Below are 14,378 nucleotides of genomic sequence, written 5' to 3'. Positions count from 1 at the left end.
TTGGTCGACGAAACCCTAGATTTTATTATTAGCAAAGAAGATCATGGCAAATGAAACAAGCATTTCATGGTTAATAAAGTTGTCATGACGATTTCTCCTTCGGAGGAATTGGGTGAAGTTCCTCAATAATTTCCTTGGGAATATGACTATATTCTAACATAGATTCTCCATTTTTGTGGCTAGGCATGTCGAACGGTCGTGGAGTCTTACGCCTCCCCTCTAGACTAGCAATCACTTTCTTTAGTAATACTTCTTGTTGCAATAAACTAAAATGGATTATATTGAGTTATTCGTCAACCATAAAAAGATTTGAATCTTTATGAAGCATATTTATATTTCTGCATTTTTTATTTAAGAAAAAAATGTGTGGACAAAAATCCAACTTGATGCCAAACTGTTGTAAAAGGTGATCCAGATTCACCATACAAAATTTTACAAAACCACTGTAAAGTCAATTTTTTCAACTTTAGCAATATTTTTAAAAAATATATAGCATCTACAACCTACAGGTTTAAATAATTGCACAATATAGAAACATTTCATAGGAAAATGATGAAACTAATTTAATATCAAAGATATTGGTGTATTTTCTCATGTAAAGTTAGTTAGAACAAGAAATGGTTGATTTATAGCTAAGCTCAGTGGCGAATCTAGAAAAAATTGTGACCGGGGTCGGCACAACTCATGATAAAAATTTATAGTAATCTAACACTATGATACATGCAAAAATATAGGCATTATTGTTTATAACAATGACATACTGCAAACATCATGTATAGGAGCAAAATTAATAATATTGTAATAAGATATACAATAGTGGTTACCTTTTATAATTTCACTCGACGGGTACGATCATCCATATTCTGGAAACGAACTATGATATCATCATTTGGAATTGCATTAAGAAATTCTTGTTCCACAAAGCAAACGACACAGTCATTCATAAATCCATCCCCAATACGGTTTCGTAGATCTGTCTTCACAATTTTCACTACTGAAAAACATCTTTCCACTGATGCTGTGGCGATAGGAAGAACTAGCACAAGTTTGAGGAGTCGATATACCAAAGGAAAAGCCAGATGTTTTTTTGTATCCACCATTAATCTACCAAGTTCAGAAATAGTATCCAGTTGGGCAAATCTTGCATCGGCTCGCACATTATCAATGTAAATATGAAGCTCAAGACTAAGATCGTCCAGCTCATTTGAATCAAAATCACTAGGATATGCCTTTGCCAACTCCATCAAACTCTCAAATTTGAAAGCATCAAAAGAATTCTTAGGATTGAAAGCAGCAACATGAGTAAGCAATTCAGAATTTACCTCATTAAAACGATCATTAAATTCTGTAAGCTGCAGATCAATAATTGGGTTCAAGCAATCATATTTGTAGTGTTCATAGTTGGTGCGGCCGGTCCTTTGCCTTGGTTTGTGTCGGTCAACGTACTCTTGCTCCATGTCTAACTTTGGGATATTGTGTTCTTCGCAAAAGAACATTACATCCTCTAATAGAGAATCCCAACCATCATCCCTTATTGTATTCATATTGGGCTTTTGCCTTTGCGGCCTGCTGGCCTTGGCACTGGCCTACGAAGTTGTTGGGGTCAATATTTATTTTTACTGGGGTCCAATATGGTGAGAATACAGAGGGTATCGCTGGTTCTACGAAAATCATCGGGGTCGGCGGACCCCGACGCTTTACTGTAGATCCGCCCCCTAAGCTAAAGTTTGGAACCGATAAGTTAGTGAAAAAACAACGCAGGAAATTATCATGCAATGCACGTGAGCATGAGCATGTATACATCCTACACAGACCTTTTTTTAGTTTTGTTTTTTACTATGTTTTTGGTGTAACGACGCCAGCAAGGCATAAGTATTTCAAAATTGTTTGTTGGAGTATATATAAATATGTACTCCATCTGTTTGAAATTATAAGTTATTTTATTTTTTTTGTTTCATCCAATTTACTATATATAGATATATTATTATATCTAAATACATAGCAAAGTGTATATATTAAAAAAAACAAATCCATTTATAATTTAGAACAAAAGAGTATTGTTTCTTAAAAAGAAAAAGAGTAAGGTACACCGAAAACAAACACGAGAGGAGGACAAATGGACAATGCAAACCTGAAGCTAGAGCAGGAGCAACAACAGTTCTCCATCGGTACATCGTGGCGTCGATGTGATATTCTATGACATACTCCATATCTGTTAGATATGATCGAATCCGAAGAAATGGTAATGTTTTATTTACAGGCATGGGGAGTCCGGTCCGATTGTGGGTAGAACCAGACTCATCCAACACTACAACAGGGCTAAAGTGACAAACAGAAACTCTAGACCCGGCCACCTCCTCAACGGGCCCTCTCTCGTTGGCACGGCCGGGCCGAGACATAAGCAGGCCTCAAACTGTGCGAGTTCCTTGCCAAAAAAATGAGGGCCTTGCCAACGCCAGCTTGCTCCTCCTCGTGGAGAGGTACGAAAAGAAAAGGTGCGTGGGCCTTCACTTTTTACCTCTACATTTTTTGTTTAATTTTAAGCAGTTATATACTTCTGCATATTAAAGAAAAATATAGATCCTGTTTCATAAATAAGAACGAGGTTAATGCATGATTGACCACGCAATTAGCATATCTTTCTCCTCGCGTGCCCACCCCCAGCCCCGCTCACGCCTTCCTCCCCCGCTGCCTCTAGCCAGCGGGTGCCTCGCAGTTAGTCGCGTCGTCCATCTCCTACCCTCGCCCACTTCGTCGTCCTCGCCCCCGCCATTGCACGCAAATGCCCGTGACAATCTTCTCCCCCTCCCTCTCCCGCGGCCATGGCCATGGGCGTCCCTAGCCTGACCTGGCCCGGCCCCCTCCTATGTCGTCAAAAACCTAACGTCGTCCTCCCCATCATCCCCACGACTTAGCCAGCCAGCCTTCTCGAGCCCCTTCTAAGCCTATCGAAGTTGGGGGAAAAGAGACGGAGAGAGAGAGAGAGAGAGAGAGAGAGAGAGAGAGAGAGGAAGATGACGCACCAGTAGAACGATTTGGAGATGGAGAGCACGCATGATCATTGGGGAGCACCCGAGCAGTAGCTAGGAAGGGGGAGGTTAAGAGGAGAAATGGATGGGAATGAAAAGAGGAAAACGTTGGGGATAAAAAACAGTGGGGACCATCACATATTAGGCGGCGTGCAGTGGAGTGTGTGCAGAGTCGCAAGAGCCCCCGTGGCTAGAAAGAATCTTTTGCCCAGAAATAAAAAATGTGACCATTTTTCTTTTTTGTTTTAGAAGTGACTTTTTTTTAGAAACGTTTTAGAAGCAACTGTGACTATTTTCCTTTTTTTCTGTGACTATATTCCTGAGCTATCTTCTTTTTCCTTTTAGGAAAAACCTGAGCTATCATTTATTAACGCATAAAGAAGTTATAGGTGGCCGGTGGCCCATTTTAGGCCCAGGAACACCACTGCCACAACCGTTACCAGCCCATGAAGCCAGGTCCAACCGTCAAAGCGTCATCTTGTTCAGTCGTCTTCAACCTGGAGCCGATTTCGGCACGGCAGCCAACAGGCGCTAGCGTCCGGTGAGGAAAAAAAAAATAGTCTGTGTGTGGGGAGGGAAGGGATTCTCGCCTGCGGTGAGGTCTGGCTCTGGCGGCCGCCAGTCCGCCTCTGTGCAGCACCAAGTACTAGCCGCCACCTCCACCCCCACCCAACCGCAGCAGGCCACCATACTAGTAGACCATGCATGCCTGACTGACCCTGATCCAAGCAGTGGTATGCAGTCGTCGTAGCTCCCCAAGTGGAGATTGGCAGTATCCCTTTCCAAGATTTGGATCAAACCCTCGGTTCCGCTGGCTACGCTAGTAGCCGGAGCGAAGCCTTTTGCAGGGCACTTTACTTGACCACCCAACCCCAATGGCCAAAGCCCCTTTGAAAGCAGCAGCTTGTGCTTGTGCTTGTGTCTGCATGGACGGACGGGCCGGGGCGAGGACGGACCGGACGGATTCCTTCCTCCAAGATGCCCCTTTTCTTTTCCGTCGCTTTTCCCCCCTCGTCGTCTTTGATACCCGTAAGCACCTTCCCTTGGCCCCGCCTTAAACCTCTTTAAAGCCCAAGAGCATAGATCCCCTCTCCAAAATCGCTCACGCACGCGCGCGCCCTACTAACCTTATCCCCCATGTGTTATGCTTATCGCCTATACACACCATGCTCTCGTGTTCTTGGTTGCAATTTGCATCGCTCTCGATCTCCCTCTCGCTCTCGCAAGAACGTGGCAACTGCATTCATCAGGTCAGGTCAGGAGCTAGCCATTGGATTGGAGTAGAGTGCGCTAGCTTCTCTGCTGCCAGAAGTCCAGAACCAGATGTTGGCTGCCTGCATAAGACAAGAATTTGCAGCAAAGCTGGGGAGGGAGAAAGTGCCGAGCTGCATAAGTCAATGTACTGCAGTATACTCACTCAGCTCGTGAAGGAAAACTGCAGGTGCAGCAGGAGTGTTCAGGTGGAAAGGATTTCAGTCAGAGTTCAGCAAATGGCTCTGACGACTCGCCTACTACCAGCAGACTACTCTTGTTCCTATCACTGTGACTGTGAGGGCGTAAAGCGAGCTAACGAAAGACCTGCCAAGCTAGGCCACTACAGTACCCGCCATGCTAAAATAGACAGCTCGTGGAAGTAAACTGCAGGGGAATTTTGCAGCAAACAAGAACCGGCCGAGAAAAAAAGTTTGAGAGAGATTAAAGGTTTTCTCTTTCTCTGGAGAATATATGAGGTGACTAGACATGGCACTGCTCTTAGCCTTTGCTATGGTTCTTCTGACTAGACATGTCGCTTATTATTAGCTTATTATTATGCCTTTTTTTCTGAAATCTGAAAAGAAAAAACTTCTCACGGTTCTTCTGTGCCCCGCTTTGCATAATTGCATCTGCTGACTCCTGTTACCTGCATGCACGCAGACTTGCAGTAGATTGTTCACGGCTCCTTGCGGTACGGAGGAATCGATCCGTTTCATTTCATGCAGTCCAGTCCAGTCTGCAATGGCAACGCATCAGGCAGCACAGTGGAAAACAATGCAGCTACCAGGAGCAGCGTCTAGCTCATCATATCTATCCAGAACGAGTGAACGACGAGTGGCTTTTTCAGTTCAGAAACAAACAGGGAATCGTGTCACTGCGGTAGCCATTTCAGGGCTGAGAGAATGGAGATGGAATCACTAATCTCCGTGTGGCCGTGTCGGTGAAAAAGATGAGCTGGTAATGAAAGGATTACACGCAAAAAGAATTAACTGTCAGGGAGGGAGAGAGTCGCTGGAGCTTTAGTTCGACACAGGTGGCCTACTTCTGGAAGGAGACGAAGACGAGCCGTGATGTACTGATGTTAGTATTAGAGAAACTTAAAGGTTTGTGTACGCAGAGGGAGAAAAAGGAAAGCCGGATGGGACCACTTTAGGAATGTTACACTGTTAATGAATCATTATGGTCTTCCTGAAAGTCGCGAAATTTCAAATGGCTGCAGGCTGCCTCGTTCTGTCGGTTGGGTTAGAAAAACAGAGCGATATGCCAAAGCCACGAAAGTATTCAGTTTCTTTTAATTTTTAAAAAATGTTCTTCAAGTACTGCAAGTGCAACATGTTAATTACTAAAAAGACCAGGAACATTTGATGGCACAAGAACAGGACAAACTTTCAGCAACAGACAGACATAAACTCTGGTACTGGAGAAGGTACAGCAGGTCTTTGATCTCCCTGAAACTGAACTTTATAGACAGAAGATGGTTGTGGATTTCATCTCTCATGCTCTGAACTGAGCCTCAGAGAAAACATGACTCGATGCATGCATAGACCTTGTTTAGATACACCCAAAAACCCAAAACTTTACAAGATTCTCTTTCACATCAAATCTTGTGGCACATGCATGGAACACTAAATATAGATAAAAAAGATAACTAATTGCACAGTTTAACTGTAAATCACGAGACGAATCTTTTAAGACTAGTTGCTTCATGATTGGATAATGTTTGTCAAATAAAAACAAAAGTGCTACAGTGTCAAAATCCAAAAAGTTTTTGCATCTAAACAAGGCCATAGCATAGCAGTCTCAGAGTAACAGCAGCTCAACACCACCGGAGAGCTCGATCGAATCTCTGGCTGCACCTAATTTCATGGCCATCCAGCTCCATTTCTTTAAGCCAACCACCATCCAATCCAGTGGGCAGTGGGAGGGCACAAGAATGTCAATCGAGCTGGCGGATAGGAGGAACATATACCGGGCAAATCCGGATCGCGGCGAGGAGGAGATATAGATATGGTTTTCTGTGTGAATTCCCTCCCGTTCCGTCCTCGGGATCCATCCGTCCACTAGACGAAAGGTTGGATGCAAGGATGGTCCTTCACTCCAGGAACCTTAACGCAGGGAGGGGAGACAATTAGCATCCCATTAGATTCCTGATGAGCTCTGGCCATTCTTTTTTCACGCCTCTCTCCCTGCGTCCTAATCCCTGCTGCTTTTTTCTCCCTTCTGCTCTCGCATTGGCTTCAGAGAATCATCCCCCCACACCCCACCACTCTGCGTGCAAATCATGGCGAGCTATTAGCCCATGACACCCTGATTATTCTCTATCTCTCGCTTGCCATCACATCGAATAAGTGGACAGGCCCACAGACCACACTGTTTGTTTTCCTCGTGGATTTCCTCTTGTTTTTTTCATTGCAGAAGCCAAGCCTCTGCGTTGTCCTTCAGTTCTTCATGGGTTTCAGTAGAGGAATGCAGTGAACACAGGTCTGGTTTAGTTCGCAAAAATTTTTAGATTTCGCTACTGTAGCACTTTCGTTTGTTTGTGACAAATATTGTCTAATCATAGACTAAGTAGGGTCAAAAGATTTGTCTCGCGATTTACAGACAAACTATGCAATTAGTTTTATTTTCGTTTATATTTAATGTTTTATGCATATGTCACAAGATTCGATGTGACGGGGAATTTTGAAAAAATTTGGGAACTCAACAATGCCACGGTGTGCATTCCCCTGAAGTCTGAAGATGAAAAAGGAGGAGGAAATTGTATATATATTGTCTGAAAAGGGCTGAAAAAACACCATTCAGGATCAGAGCAGTCCTAGCTTGTTTGTAGTAGCAAGGCATGTGTTGGCTTTGGCTCGATGATCGAAACGGAGTGAAGGCAACAAAGCCCTTGTTTAGTTCCAAAAAATTTTGCAAAATTTTTCAGATTCTCCGTCACATTAAATCTTTAGACACATGTATAAAGTATTAAATATAAACAAAAATAAAAACTAATTGCACAGTTTGGTCGGAATTGACGAGACAAATCTTTTGAGCCTACTTAGTCCATGATTGGACAATATTTGTCAAATACAAACGAAAGAGCTACAGTGTCCATTTTGTAAAATATTTTGAAACTAAACAAGGCCAAAGTAGAGATAGGGGGAGGGGGCAAGGAATATTCGTGCGCCACGTGGCATCAGACAAAAAGGATATTCACAGGACGATTTGGGCAGGCCACCACTGACTCGTGTCACGAGGAGAAAAGTACGTAAAGCCCCCTGCACCTCTGCCAGTCCACCAACGGTCAGAGGCCATGTACATCTTCTCCTTGACCACGGATAAATCATAACATAAAGGGACAACTCTTCAATCTACCCCCTCCGTTCTATTAAAAATATCATTTTAACTTTCAGATTTCTTATTTAACTATTTTTTGGTCATCTAACCATTGTCTAAGTTTTTTTAGCCAAACAACTCTAGGATAGAAACTTTTAGCATGCCAAACTATCAGTACCGGACAAATTTGGTCAAAGATGACTTTTATTTTTCTAAAAATTATAAAAAAATTGGTTCCTTTTTTCTAAAAAAATCACAACTACATCATTGTAAATTAGCAAGGAAATATGAATCTAGTATTTAATTATTCTATATAATTTGTCAGATGCTTCTAGATTTGAAGTTATTTGTATCATTTATAATTATTCCTATAATTTTATCCCTCGTAGTCATGAATGTTATTTATTTCAATCATCATTATGTGCTATAATAAACCAAATATTGACTAAGACAACTCATACTTAAAATAGAGGACCAAATATGTTGGTTAAATTAACCAAATTATTTCTTTGTGGGGCTAGCAACATCATATATCATACTAGTTGCAATGGTTGAATATTATCTGTATGTGGTGGAGCATGGCACTTTGTGGGGTTGGTGTCATCATCTGCTTAGGCCTTGTTTAGTTCCCAGAAAATTTTTGCAAAATTTTTCACATTTCCTGTCACATCGAATGTTTAGACGCATGCATGGAGTATTAAATATAGACGAAAATAAAAACTAATTGCACAGTTTGGTCGGAATTGACGAGACGAATCTTTTGAGCCTACTTAGTCCATGATTGGACAATATTTGTCAAATAAAAACGAAAGTGCTATAGTGTCGATTTCACAAAAAAATTCGAAACTAAACAAGGCCTTACTCTAGTCGGCTATGGATTCTATTGGTTAACTAGGGTATAATCTAGTGTAGAATGATGATTTAAATAAAGAACAAACATGACCATGAGCAACCACTAGAAATAGTAATAAGCAAGTATCAATAACTTCAAGTAGAGCACCATAGATAGATTATATTCCATGAATATTTTGGTGTTGGCTTCATGTTAATTTTTTATGATTTCAAATTAATTACTTATGGATTTTAAAAAATGAACTAGAAAATATTGAACAACCTTTGAAGCTCCCAAGATGGCCAAAATTTGTCTAGTATTACTGGTTTAGTAGTGAAAGCAATGGTTCTAGAGTTATATGGCCAAAAATGAACTCAAACAATAGTTAGATGGCCAAAAGTGGGATTCTCCTTTTGACTTACGAGAAACTAGTCTGTTCGCTGGTCTGAAAAGTCATGACTAAAAATATTGTTCGCTAATTTATTATGAGAGTAAAATATTGTTGACCGACAGAAAAAGTACGGCTTATAAGACATTGCAGATGTAGTAGACTCTATAGTCATCATTGCCGATATAATCATTATATTGGATCTATTTTGGACTATAAAACTTACTCAGCTTTGCATTTTAAAAAGACGCATAAAATGTGTAATAGTCTAATGATGCGTCTAAATTATCCAATGCTACAATTATGAAAGATAATTTAAAGTAAACCCTTAAATTTCCATGTAATTTATTTATCGTGTCATTGCAAAATAAAATATAAAGTGACCCCTAAACGGACTTTTAAATTACCCGCCTTTATCACTATGAAAAATAACCACTTTAATTTGCATCTAAATTAACCAACTCTATGGTTATAAAAATTAACTAAAACGTTTTTGAAATCTGCATCTAAATTATCAATGTAAACTATATATTACAGAAAATAAATAAATAACCATGCATCATATATGTTTTAAAATTCAATATAGACATATATTGTATGTGGACCAAGCTAAGTATACATGCATACTTTAGTGATATATGTACGTACATGCACATGTAGAGCATCAAAGTACGTACGTAGTATCAAACTGATTGTTCGCGTAGGGAGGGGAGAGAAAGGAGAGAATCCAGAGGAAAGGTAGGGATTGGAGTCTTGTACCTGAAGACTGCCCCAAAGAAAGCGACGAACCCAAATTATTGCACAGAGAATTCGATGCACCAATACACACATACACACCTTTCTCCCTAGTCTTCTCTCTCTACCCCCGGTATAGAAACACCCATATGTACATGCATTCTCTCTCTTCTCTGTAGTTTCCTCTCCGTCTGTGTGTAGTCAGTGGCGGATCTAGAAACACCTGAAGAGAGGCTAAAAATAGTGTAAGGTATTTTAGAGCGCATCAGGAAGAGTTAAATCTATATTTTCATCGATTATCTTGGGCTAGATAAAGGAACTATAAAACGGATTTCTAGCCGCCCGGGGCCTGGATCCACCCTGTGTGTAGTAGTGTATAGAGACTTAGAGAGAGAATCTTCTTAGCTTCCTTACCACTTACTAAAAAGCCAATACTAACAGCAGTAGGGGAGATTCTCAGTCTCTCTCTCTCTCTCTCTCTCTCTCTCTCTCTCTCGCACACCATGTTTTCCTTTGTGTCCTCCTTTGTGCGTGCTTGATATCCCCCAAAGCCTAAGATATTCCTTGCTTGAGCCATGCTAATATATTCCTTGTGAATGCAAAGTGAGCCGGTACTTCTTGTTCTTGCACACAGGGATAGGATGGAGTAAGGAGACATAGGCATGCATACATGTGTGTTATTCCCACAGCTAGCCAAGAAGAGCTTGTGTGTGAAGGGATGCACCGCCCTTTTCAAAGCAAAGATGGAGGAATCCTTTCATATCTTTGGAGGCTTGAATTATGTGTGGTATATGCTGCTTTACTGCTTTACCATCTCCTTTGATTAATCCTGCAGGAATCATCCATTAGAACCCCCAAAAAACAAAAGTTGACAACGTTTGAGCATCTATGATATATATACTTAACTATTGCCGGTTTTATAGCATAGTTACATTTCTACATTTCTTTTGGTTTTTGTAATGCAAGTTGGGGGATGGAGGAGGAGGTGATGTGATTCTCTGGTAGGTATATCTGGTGATTATCCCAGTGTTTTGAGATCAAAATTAGGTAAAAGGTAAATATTCTCCAAGACACCTAGTTGGTTCTCCCTTAGACTGCAAGGTTCTCTTTGGACTACTTTGGGCTCATCTTTAATTCCTTTGAATCAAACGCACACAGCTTGCTAAGCTTTCTCCCATTTGTGGACACAATGCAAGCACGGGTAGATTCTGCTGGTTGTAAAAACCTTTGCAAAGTTAACTTACCACAAAATGAGCATCCATGTAAAGATTTGCATTGGCGGTCTAGGATAAGAATGCATACATGTGCAACAAGAAGATGTGGCCATGTAAAAGTTCCAATTTTTCATGCATGCATGCTCAGATGAATGCACGTAGAACTTTGAATGGCAGAGACGTGCTGAGTTTGATTTGAATGGAGTTGCCTACAAGAAGTACACACACTGCCACACAGGTGACCATCAGGGGACACTAGCTAGAGATGAGAGATGAGAGAGAGAGAGAGAGAGAGAGAGAGAGAGAGAGAGAGAGAGAGAGAGAGAGAGAGAGAGAGAGAGAGACCACATGGCCCCATGCATCCCCATCTGTATGGTCGTTGTGTTGTGCTGCGAGGACAACGGACGGGGATAAGTTTTTTGATTCCCTTGTATGTACAGGATGCATGAAACCTCCTGCATATGCAGAAGCTTTTGCATGCAGATGCCTTTGATCTTTGCAAGAAGTTACCATGCCTTTGCTTTTTCCCTCCTCCAGTCCTCTCCCTCCCCCTGTATGCTGCTCCTGCTGCGGCTACTCCTAGCTCACACACATGGCTTTTCCTTTCGTCCACCTCTAAATCCACCTTTATTCTCCCTCCCATCCCAGAACTCACCCTTAAAAAGAAGCCGATTCCCCCTCTGATCCCTCATCAAACACACACTCTCACATCCACATTCTTCCCTACACCCCTCTCTCTAACACACAGTAGTACACTTGATCATACTATCTGAGAGTAATATACTATAGAAGATTTGCTTGTAGCAGCTACAGCCAATACTGTAAGCTCCAACACAGACAAATATAGTTGCACTATCTAGCTAGTGATTCTAGTACAACCTCCGAAGCTTGGCTGCGCAGTATGGCTTCTTCGCCGTCCGACCTAACCCTAGACTACAAGCCCAACGGCAACGCCGCCGCCTACGCAGTGACGATCCCGAAGCCGCAGCAGGAGCCGCTCGTCGACGGCCACCATCACCACCACCATCTGACGACGGCGGAGCAGGCGACGCAGAAGCTCCGGGAGTTCCTCGCCCGCCTGGAGGAGGAGTGGCTCAAGATCGACGCCTTTAAGCGCGAGCTCCCCCTCTGCATGCAGCTCCTCAACCACGGTGCGTAGCGTAAGCGTAACGTCGTCGTCGTCGTCGTCGTCGTGTGCGCATGCATCGATCGATCGATCGATGCATGGCCGTGTCGTCGTGCATGGCAATGTGTGTGTTAATTGGTGGGCGCATGCTTGCATGCAGCCATGGAGTCGTACAGGCAGCAGCTGGAGGCGTACCAGATGGGGAGCCTGCAGGGCGCGCCGGCGAGGCCCCTGGTGCTCGAGGAGTTCATGCCGCTCAAGAACATCGGGATCGACGCCGCCGCCGCCGACAAGATGGGGAACCCGCCGTCGGAGAAGGCGAGCTGGATGGAGTCGGCGCAGCTCTGGAACGGGCCCGCCGCGGCCACGGCGGCCGACATGGCGGCGAAAGGGCCGCAGACGCCCAAGGAGAGCTCGGAGCACCCGCTCCCGATCGACACGCTCTGCGCGCACGACGCCGCTGCGGCCGGGCAGCGCAACGGCGGCGGTGCGTTCCTCCCGTTCGCCAAGGACAAGACCGCGTCCGCCGCGGAAGGCGCGGCGCTGCCGGAGCTCGCCCTCGCGCCCGCGGACAAAGACGCGGGTGACGCCGAGAGGAAGCCGTACCTCGACGCCAGCAGCAACAACGGCGTCCTGGGCGCGCGGAGAGACGTAGTACAGAACGGCGTCAAGCCGGGGACGAACGCCCCGGAAGGGCAGCAGGCAGCCGCGACGCCGCCGCCGCAGACGCACCGCAAGGCGCGGCGGTGCTGGTCGCCGGAGCTGCACCGCCGCTTCGTCAATGCCCTCCAGATCCTCGGCGGCGCTCAAGGTACAAACACATGTAATACTAACTGCTTCACAAAATGCCAAACGCATGCGTGCGTGAGCTCAAGACAAATAAAACTTGTTTCTTGTTTGCAAAAGTGGCGACCCCGAAGCAGATCCGCGAGCTGATGAAGGTGGATGGATTGACCAATGATGAGGTGAAAAGCCATCTCCAGGTAATTATAATCTCCATATGCAACGATGCAGTAATAGTAGAATATCCAGCAATTCATCATTGGTCCTTATGAATTTATGATTCGATGGCGTTGGAGTAGAGAAACGGATGATTGATTCATAATTTCTTTTCCCGTCGTCTGTGGCCGTGCAGAAGTACAGGCTGCACACACGGCGGCCGATGCCGGCGCCGCCCGCGCCGGCGACCGCGGCGCCACAGCTAGTGGTCCTCGGCGGCATCTGGGTCCCGCCGGAGTACGCGACGCAGGCGGCGGGCCAGGCCATCTACGGCGCGCACCCGGCGACGCAGCCGCACTACACGGCGGCGGTGGCGGCGCAGGAGTACTACCCGTCCCCCGCCGCGGTGCACCACCTGCAGCACCACCCGGCGGCCGCCGCAGCCGCCATGGTGCACCGTGCGGCCGCGGCACCGCAGCAGGCCGCGTACAAGGCGGCGGCGGCGGCAATGGCGGGCTCGCCGCCGGGATCGGAGGGGCGGGGCAGCGCCGGAGGAGGCAGTGTCGGCGGCGGCGGAGGCGGCAGGGAGAGGTCGGAGAGCATCGAGGAGGAAGGCGAGGGCGAGGAGCGGGAAGAGGATGACGACGACGACGACGACGACATGGCGGCCGCCAAGGCCGACGGCGAGGAGGCCGCCGCCGGTGCCGGAGCCGGCGTCAAGTACTAATTAATAATCAACAAATTAATTAGCGTGCGCTGCTACTCTATCACCATTAGCTAGCTTGTTAATCGCCATTTGGCTCCGGGGTTGTAATGCAGCGCATGTGCTGTAGCATCGTCGGGAAAGTGAATTTTTGTTCGCGCCCGCGCGGAGAACGGAAGCCGATCGGCCTGAGCTCGCTCCACTCAGACATGTGGTGGAGTGGAGATGGTGGGCGGTGGGGAGAGTGTCCGAGATTGTCTCATTCGTGATGTGATGTGATACATGGGAGCGAGGGCCTATCCTTTGCTTTTAGGGCTTGGCGTATTTGGTCTCTGTGTTTTTATGCCTTTTGTTTTTGTTTTGAACTAGTACTAGTAGTGGTACATATACTGTATTTGCGGTGGATCAGTATTGTAAACTTGGTTGGATCTTCTTGGATCTAGAGATAATTGCATTGGGGAATGTGGACTCAAGTTTAATGTGTGATTATTTTGTGGTCATTATGCTTTTGTATCCTATCATGATATATACTAGTATAAGCACTTTGAGGTCCTCTGAAATCTGAATAATGCAGATATTGCCGTAGGAGTGTTCAGTTTTAGTTGTCTTTCCTCTTTTAATGATCACTGATGGTTATTACTCCTTTAATCCTGGAAAGAAAACATAATTCTATAACAGTTTCAAGTCAAACCATTTAAATTAATTTCGTCGATTTTATATTAAATTTTTTTGATATTTGTGGTATCCAATACGTGTTATTATACTCATCATGGAATATATTTTCGTTTATACCTTTCTGTATTATAAATATTGATACTTTTTAAAATATAAATTTGGTTA

At 44.5% G+C, this 14,378-nt stretch overlaps 1 protein-coding gene across 1 annotated transcript; it reads left to right on the top strand.

Moving 5' to 3' along the window:
- LOC8056535 (transcription factor NIGTH1) lies at positions 11,120-14,025 on the top strand. The gene is made up of 4 exons (XM_002457207.2): positions 11,120-11,921; positions 12,057-12,707; positions 12,803-12,879; positions 13,032-14,025. The coding sequence occupies exons 1-4, from the start codon at positions 11,672-11,674 to the stop codon at positions 13,560-13,562; spliced, it is 1,509 nt and encodes a 502-aa protein (XP_002457252.1). The 5' UTR covers positions 11,120-11,671; the 3' UTR covers positions 13,563-14,025.

The sequence above is a fragment of the Sorghum bicolor genome, chromosome 3 (assembly GCF_000003195.3).
Source record: "Sorghum bicolor cultivar BTx623 chromosome 3, Sorghum_bicolor_NCBIv3, whole genome shotgun sequence".
NCBI classification, from domain to species: Eukaryota; Viridiplantae; Streptophyta; class Magnoliopsida; order Poales; family Poaceae; genus Sorghum; species Sorghum bicolor.
The sequence above is the reverse complement of the archived record's forward strand: the minus strand, read 5'-3'. Positions and strand labels throughout refer to the sequence as shown.

Excerpts from the sequence above, each read along its gene's own strand:
- LOC8056535 (XM_002457207.2), top strand. The coding sequence starts at position 11,672 with ATGGCTTCTTCGCCGTCCGACCTAACCCTAGACTACAAGCCCAACGGC. Across the intron at positions 11,922-12,056 it reads CATGCAGCTCCTCAACCACG|CCATGGAGTCGTACAGGCAG; the intron begins GTGCGTAGCGTA and ends GCTTGCATGCAG. Across the intron at positions 12,708-12,802 it reads GATCCTCGGCGGCGCTCAAG|TGGCGACCCCGAAGCAGATC; the intron begins GTACAAACACAT and ends TGTTTGCAAAAG.